Below are 8,628 nucleotides of genomic sequence, written 5' to 3'. Positions count from 1 at the left end.
TTCCCTTTGAAAAAAAATTTGGTTTATAGACAATCTCAGTAATAATACAATAATCCTGTTACTGTTTCAATGTTTATTATTGTCCAAAGAATTTGAAGAAGAAAACTTGGTCTTTGATTTTAATGAATGTGGTGGCAGTGATTGTTTTAGAAGTGTTCTGAAAGCTGTCATGATTTTCATCCCCTTAAAATATACAAAAATTTTTTTTTTCCTTGGTAGGGATGGCTATTATATATTTATTTTTTTTTTTTCTAAACCTTTCCTAAAAGCCTGTTGGACATAATTGTGTGATAGAAATATTTCCTTTTTTTTTTTTTTCTTCTGTTGGAAAGAAATAAAAAACTTGTACTGTTAATTCTAGCAATGTGCATTCTCTTGTTACTGATGTCACTGATGATGATGCTGGACTTTTAGAAAATGTCTTTTCTTCTTTACTAAACTGTTTGTAAAAGAAAAATCTCTTTTTGATCATAAGCCTGCTCTGTTGGGTCAGTCCAGATTCAGCAGGTCTATAATCAAGTCTTCCAGTCATGACCACCACGTTTATTTTTCAGAGATAGGGTAGCTTGGACTACATATTGCATCCTTCTTTTCAGATAGCAGAATGTTATCGGAGAGATACTTGGGTGCTATTTTTAGCTCCAGATCAGGCAATAATACTGACAAAAAACCAGCACCTTATCCACTGGAGGTGACTCAAAACTCACCGGAGCCGGAGCCAGAGCCTAAATACACATAAGTATTACAAGATCCTTTGATTTGTACAGACTCCATTTATTAGTCAAACTGTGTTTTATGTTCCTTGTTTAGAAAATCACATAAAGGACAAATATATTTAGACTTTCAACCGAAGACTTGTGGACTAAATTAACACTCAGAACCTCTCCTGTTCTATTAACAGGATAATGGACCATATTCCTAACTAAATACACTGTCCATGCATTTTAATTAACTTTGAAAATAATTTAGTAAAACTATCTCATAATTGAGCCAGGTTTTAATTTAGATGTGAACACTTCAAAACGGTTTTGTATCCTAGAACTTGGAGTGGCCAGAGATGGATTGATATTTGTTTCTACTCCAGACATAAGGCCCCAAATTTTTGAAGACGGGGCTAGTCGATTAGATCAACCTCAGTATGCAACTGGTACTTAATTTATCAATCCCGAAAGGATGAAAGGCAAAGTCGACCTCAGCGGAATTTGAACTCAGAATGTAAAGACGGATGAAATGTCGCTAATGATTCTGCCTGGCGTGCTAACGATTCTGCCAGCTTGGGCCTTTGGTTTAATAGTGACAAAATTATTTTATTAAATTCATTATTTTCAAAATTAATTGAAATGAATGAGATGTGCTTCAGTGGAAATATGATCCAAGTACTTATTGTTTAGAAACAGTATGATCGTAAGCAAAGGCTGGCTGCAAGGATTGAGCATGTAGCACAACTTGTGCTACAAACCTGTGGCAGAAAAGCTGACACTTTATCTACCAGTTCAACCTAGATCCATGCTTAGTATCTTAGAAATGTCATCCTAATATTCACCACACGTTGCTGACAGGAGTCTGTTCAGTTCAGTAGATTTGCTACACTGAGAAGGTTTAAGTTTTGCACCTGAGTGGGTCCTCAAATGAATTTTTAAGGTAGAACTTCGTGCAAATGCCTTGTCACACTGTTCGCATTGGTACAGCTTCTCACCTGTATGAGTGATCATATGTGACTTCAAATGACTGTTAGACCTAAAGCGATTACCACAAACATCACAAGGAAACTGTCTTTCATTATAATGCACTTTGAGGTGAAGCTGAAACTGTTCTGATGTAGTAAAACCTTTCCTACAGACTTTACAAGTGTTCTTTGTTTCTTTGCTGTGAACAATGTTGTGAGTCTTTAACTGTGAAGTTGTGATGAAATCTTTGCCACAGATATCACAATGAAATGGTTTCTCTCCAGTGTGGATCATTGAATGAACCTTCAAGTAAGATTTCCTAGTGTAGCCTTTCCCACATACCTTACACATGTAACATTTTTCTTTGTTGTGCGTCTGCATGTGAGCCTTTACCTGAGACAAAGCAGAGAAGCTTTCATTGCAAACTTCACAAGGATAAGGTTTCTCTCCAGCATGTGTTTCCAAGTGGGTTTTCAGTGAAGAATCAGAAGGGCAGCACAACTTACACACGGCACATCGAAGCTGCTTTCTGATAGCCTTAAGTTGTTTGTTCATAACCTCTTCCTCATGACTATCTTTCGTTTGATGCAATTTGGAGTGAATGACCAAGTCGGAAATTTGGTGAAAAACTTTGCCACATATTTTACAACGATGATGTTTTTCACCTGTATGAGAAAACATGTGCCTCCTTAGGTTTCTTTGCCTCAGGTAAGCCTTGCCACACACAGCACACACAAATGGCCTTTCATCAGTATGGCATCTACTATGAAAATTCAGAGCCTTTTTTGTATAGAAACCTTTATTGCACACCTCACACAGCCAAGATTTCACACCAGAATGTACCAACGTATGAACTTTTAGATTTGTGCCATGTGTAAAACTTTTGTCACACATACTACATTTGTAAGGTTTCTCACCTGTGTGAACTCGACTGTGAATCTTCACCCTATAATTAGTGCTAAATTTCTTTCCACAGATATCACAATTAAATGGTTTCTCACCTGTGTGAGTCCTGGTATGAACTTTCAACTCTTTTTTCAGCTTGAAACGTTTACCACATATAATGCAGAGAAACGGTTTCTCACCTGTATGAATACGCATGTGAAATTTAAGATCGGAATTTACAGAGAAACCTTTACCACAAGTTTCACATGTATAGGGTTTTTCTCCAGTGTGGTACCTTCTGTGGATGGTCAGTTCTGATTTTGTCTTGAAACTTTTCCCACAAATCTCACACTTGTGTGGCTTTTCTGCCATGTGTCTTTTGGTATGAACATTCAAAATAGAATTGGTCCGGAACCATTTATCACACAGCTTGCATTTATAGGGTTTCTCACCAGTGTGAATCCTCTCGTGGACCTTTAGCAGTGACATTTTCACAAAGCCTTTGTGGCAAGTAACGCAGACAAATTGCTGTTCAATGGAGTGACTTCTTAGGTGAAGGTTTAGCTCAGATTTTGTGACAAATGCCTTAACAGTACAGATGTTGCAACGGAAGGGCTTCTCTCCAGTATGTCTCTTCATGTGTAGCTTCAACGCTGTATTTGTCGAGAAAGCTTTACGACACTTCACACAACAATATGGTTTCTCACCAGTGTGGCTTCTGGTGTGTATTTTCAGGATGTAGTTAGAGTTGCAGCACCAACCACAGATTTCACAGCGATATGATTTTACTCCGGTGTGAGATGTCATGTGAATTTTCAGGCAGAAACTTCTTGCAAAACTTTTCCCACAAACTCTGCAGAAAAACTTCTTTAATACCAATGGGGCAGCTTTTAGTTGTTGATGCAATTTTTGAGGCATTTTGTCACACAATGTGAATTTTTATTCTTTCCTTTTCAAATTCCGAATCTGAGAAAAAAAAAAAAACATATATATATATATATATATACTCTTTTACTTGTTTCAGTCATTTGACTGTGGCCATGCTGGAGCACCGCCTTTAGTTGAGGAAATCGACCCCAGGACTTATTCTTATGTAAGCTTAGTACTTATTCTATCGGTCTCTTTTTGCCGAACTGCTAAGTTACAGGGCCGTAAACACACCAGCATCGGTTGTCAAGCGATGGTGGGGGACAAATACAGACAAACACACACACACATACATACATACATACATACATACATATATATATATATATATATATATATATATATATACATATATACTACGGGTTTCTTTCAGTTTCCGTCTACCAAATCCACTCACAAGGCTTTGGTCGGCCCGAGGCTATTGTAGAAGACACTTGCCCAAAGTGCCACGCAGTGGGACTGAACCCGGAACCATGTGGTTGGTAAGCAAGCTACTTACCACACAGCCACTCCTGCGCCTATATAAAATATATAAAATTAGTTAATGACTGTTAGAAGAATTAAAAAAAAACATTTTTGTTCTTTACTATCTAAGGCAGTGAATCTCAACCATTTCTTACCTGTGGATTCCTTTGATTCTGGTTTTGTTCTACTGGGCCCCCAATAGCCATTCAGTGTTTAAAATATCCTACAATATTTTTATAATCAAATAATATTTGGAATTGATTTAAGAAAACTGTTAAAATATTTTGCGTGCTGTAGAAGTATAACCAATTTATTGCACATGAATTTTAACAACAAAATCTTACATGGATCCCCCAAGGGCCATGTGGACCCTGGTTGGGAACCACTGGTCTAAGGCCAATTCCATTGCTTATCAGTTGATGTAACAAAAATGAGTCTCTTTGAGGTTTTTTTAACATAATTTTCTATGATGCTATAATGAGATGACTAATTCAATAATTATTTACAAGGGTGAGTGGTCTATTGTATTGATTGTTGTAGCCCTATAATTAATTGTATAGGTTACCATACAAAACTATAACATACGGCACTGTGTTACCATTAACTAATACGAGAGCTTCTGTATGGTACTATGCCATGCCAGAAATAGCCACTAAATTGCCCTCTAACCTCATCATACTATTTAAAAAAGGAGGGAGGCGTTAGAGAATATAGTCTTAGATATATCATGTACAAAAAGAAAAAAAAAATGGGTAGGTCATAACTGGAATGACCTTAGGTATATGTTTGTATTTATCAGGACTGACATAGCACTAAACAATACTTACCAAGCCATATGTAACTGACTATATCTTACTGAAAGGTGTTTAGGTTAAAAATGAAGGAAATGGGGGTGGGTAATTTAGAAATGTCGATTTTTGCCAATTTTTTTTTGCAGATTCATATTCCCCGTAGCCGAAAAGTGGGATTTGTGTCGAAAAAAAAAAAAAAAATTTTAAGGGTGTTTTTTTGGGGGGGACGGGCAGAAGTCTTGCCCAGACTTGTGCCCCCTGGTCATCTTTATCAGTTATTTACACCTTATTTCTAGCTTTGCCTTGGAGAAAATGATTATTTACTCAACTTATAAAACTATCTATTTGTATCTCTCACACACAATTTTCTATTTCTGACTGGTTGTCTAGCTATCATTTCTGACTGCTTTCTTCTTTCATTTAATAAAACAGTCTTGCAGCTAAAAGTACGCCTCGGAAAAGATATAAAATAAACAAGAACTGAGAGAAAACAAAAACAACTGAAACTAAAACGAAACTTTTCAATATTGTTAACAAATACGTTTTACGAAAGAAAGTTTTGACCCTAAGTTACGAAAGCATTAAAAAAGTTTAATTTACAAAACTTAAAACAAAAGTGAAACGTTTATCTTACCCGAATTGGTTGAAAATTAGCTTCTCTTGTTGAAAATATTCGTTTTAAAGAAAATATCGTAATTATTTTTTGTAAAATAATTACTAAAGCAGGACGTGGAAGAGACTCAAGAACAACTGAAATTCGCGCGAATTACTTGGGATCAAGGGAGATAACTCTCAATAACAATGAAAATTTCACTCTTAAAAAAGAAGTATAAATTGTAATGTAAACACATTGTATGCAATGGTCACGTGTAGTGCATCTCGTTGGAAAAGGGTAAAAAAAGAGACAATAAATTAAATTAATAAATACAGTATTGATAGCCAAAAATGCAAGGATGATACACAGGGCAAAATACCAGGAGAAAGAAGAAGACATTTTCTAACGTAAACACAAGGGTACAAATTTGGCAGAGGGTTTATTTGACCAAATAGGCCTCAATAATAAACTTGCAATTCCATTTATCAACATCGATGAAAATGAAAAGCAACGTCGACCTCAGCAGGATGTGAAGTCAGAACGTAAAGGGACATAAGCGACCACGGCAAATAGCTTTAGTCCAGCACTATTTCTGTTGTACTGCCCCAACTACTTACGTCTATCTATCTATCTATCTATCTATCTATCTATCTATCTATGTCTGTCTGTCTGTCTGTCTGTCTCTCTCTCTCTCTCTCTCTCCCTCTCTGTGGGCGTGGTTGTGTGATAAAGCAGCTTGCTTCTCAACCACATGGTTCTGGGTTCAGTTCCGCAGCCACTTGGGCAAGTATCGTCTGCTATAGACTAGGGCCGACCAAAGGCTTATGAGTGGATTTAATTAGCGAAAACCGAAAGAAGCCCGTCGTATGTACACATGTGTGTGTGTGTGTCTTTAGGCTTGTATTTGTTAACAACCGGTGTTGGTGGTTTACATCCCCGTAACTTAGCGGTTCGGTAAAGGAGACAGATAGAATTAGTATCAGACTTAAAAAAAAGTCCCGAGATCGAATTGTTCGACTAAAACCCCTCAAGGTGGTGCCCCAGCATGGCCGCAGTCAAATGACTGAAACAAGATCAAAGATAAAAGATGTGTGTGTGTGTGTGTGTGTGTTCCCGTATTCTTGTTTCAGTCGTCTGACTGCGGCCATGCTGGTGCACCACCTTCTTGTCGAAGAAATCGACCCCAGGACTTATTCTCTGGTACTTATTCTATCAGCCTCTTTTGTCGAACTGCTAAGTTGCAATATATATGTACACACACACACACACACACACACACACACACGCACACACACAAGTCTGATAAGTGTCAATGCACGAAACCCTCGGGGACACTGAACCACTTCATTACTTCTGCTCAATATTAATAAAAATATGCATATATATATATATGGTGGTTGTCTACGCCTTATGCAGTGTTTGACCACCTCCTGTACCTACACCTTAGTAGCATCATGGCATCTTATGTGGCTTTTTAAACCAGACAATGTTCTGAAAAGACACCCACATAGATTGCACCTCCGATTTGGACCACCATGGGCTGCAGATAAGATTTGAGGCTAGCGAAAGACAGGTATGGTCTGTCACAGACCGTGCACACAAAAAGGTCATTGTCATTCACCTTCTCGATCGTCACGTTCTTCCTTAAATATATTTTGAGCCTTACTTGCGTTATCCTGACCTCTTCAAGTGCTTTCACTCCACTCCACATACATACATACACACATACATATATATATACATACATACATACATACATACACACATACACACACACATACATACATACACACATACACACATACATACATAAATACACACATACATACATACACACATACATACATACACACATACATACATACATACACACATACATACATACATACATACATACATACATACACACATACATACATACATACACACATACACACATACATACTGAGTACCAACGCGGCACTCTCTTCACCCGTCACAACCTGATGCGTCACTGGGTCACGAAAGAAGGGATGGAAAATATGTTCATGTCTCTTCAAGACTATATAAGCACATAAAACAATGACAAAAAAGCACGGTACACATTAGCTACCGAACAATACTCACCCGTGAGTGACAGCTAGCAGCTTTTACTGTTCAGAAAAAACGATTTTAGGTATTTGCATAAGAAATTCTACCTTTGTCTTTTTGCAAATCACTTGAATACCATGTTATGTGTTTATCGGCACATAACATACATCTCGCACACTCAGGCGCTGTACGCTATCAAGTATCACAACAGATTTCTGAGAAAACAATGTCCGGGCAGTTAATGGAGTCGTCGCTACTTGAGCCCTTGACCCAGTTCAGTTACAATTGTCATTTGTTTTTCTCAATTATAGGCATTGTAACTTCTAATGTTTTGGTGACGGAGCTGGATTTTGCTCCCACATCAAATCTCTGTAAAAATTTTAAGTTTAAAATCTGGCGATAGACAAGAAACTCACATACATACATACATACACGCACACACACACACGCGCGTTATTCACACGCACACACGCACACGCGCGTTATTCACACGCACACACGCACACACACACGCACATAAACACACACACACAAACACTCATGCACTTACATATATACACAGGCACAAGACACAATTACCCTCAGACCGACATAAACACACTCAACACGCACACACACACACACACACACACACACACACACACTCACTCTCTCTCTCTCTCTCTCTCTCTCTCTCTAATTATTCTGGTCGTTAAAATAAAGTACCAGCGTAGTGAGGGCGATATATATCCTATATTGTTTTCTAAATATTTATAAAATCATAATAGAAGACATTATATAAAAATGGGGTACAACGAATAATACACATACACACACGTACATACACACGTCGCACACACATTATATAAAAAAAAACTAAGGCTTTCATGCACGCATAAACATACACACACATGGCACCGATATTCTTTTTAATTGAGGCCACTGAGCAACGAGAGCGCAATTAAGCAATCATGTTGCTAGAAATAGCAGCCAAATTATTTCAAATCACACCATGCCGTCTCAAAGCAGGAAGGACACGCTGAAAAATGTAGTCTTAAAAAGGAATAAAAGAAGGAGAAAAAATGTGAATGTCGAAGAAATTGTGAATGCTTCTGATCAAAGATCTGCTTAATAAGGACTAAACTGGGGCTAGGCGACGACGACGACAACAACAAGGACAAGAGCAGTAGCAACAGTAACAACAACGAAACAAGCAGACGGCGGTGAAAGGATTGGTGAACCCCCCCCC

General features: G+C 37.8%; 1 protein-coding gene across 3 annotated transcripts; it reads right to left on the bottom strand.

The window, feature by feature from the left end:
* Positions 1 to 58: 58 nt before the first annotated feature.
* LOC106870501 (zinc finger protein 658B) lies at positions 59 to 7,964 on the bottom strand. Of its 3 annotated transcripts, XM_014916612.2 has the most exons (3): positions 7,437 to 7,961; positions 5,370 to 5,550; positions 59 to 3,518 (listed from the first exon to the last, which is right to left on the bottom strand). In XM_014916612.2, the coding sequence occupies exon 3, from the start codon at positions 3,468 to 3,470 to the stop codon at positions 1,533 to 1,535; it is 1,938 nt and encodes a 645-aa protein (XP_014772098.1). In that variant the 5' UTR covers positions 3,471 to 3,518; positions 5,370 to 5,550; positions 7,437 to 7,961; the 3' UTR covers positions 59 to 1,532. The 3 variants fall into 3 exon arrangements, with proteins under 3 accessions (XP_014772098.1, XP_014772099.1, XP_052828594.1); XM_014916613.2 differs by lacking the exon at positions 5,370 to 5,550 and having other exon boundaries at positions 7,437 to 7,964; XM_052972634.1 differs by lacking the exon at positions 7,437 to 7,961 and having other exon boundaries at positions 5,370 to 6,552.
* Positions 7,965 to 8,628: the final 664 nt, after the last annotated feature.

The sequence above is a fragment of the Octopus bimaculoides genome, chromosome 14 (assembly GCF_001194135.2).
Source record: "Octopus bimaculoides isolate UCB-OBI-ISO-001 chromosome 14, ASM119413v2, whole genome shotgun sequence".
NCBI classification, from domain to species: domain Eukaryota; kingdom Metazoa; phylum Mollusca; class Cephalopoda; order Octopoda; family Octopodidae; genus Octopus; species Octopus bimaculoides.
Note: the sequence above shows the minus strand (reverse complement) of the source record. Positions and strands in the feature narration are given on the sequence as shown.

Excerpts from the sequence above, each read along its gene's own strand:
- LOC106870501 (XM_014916613.2), bottom strand. The coding sequence starts at position 3,470 with ATGCCTCAAAAATTGCATCAACAACTAAAAGCTGCCCCATTGGTATTA.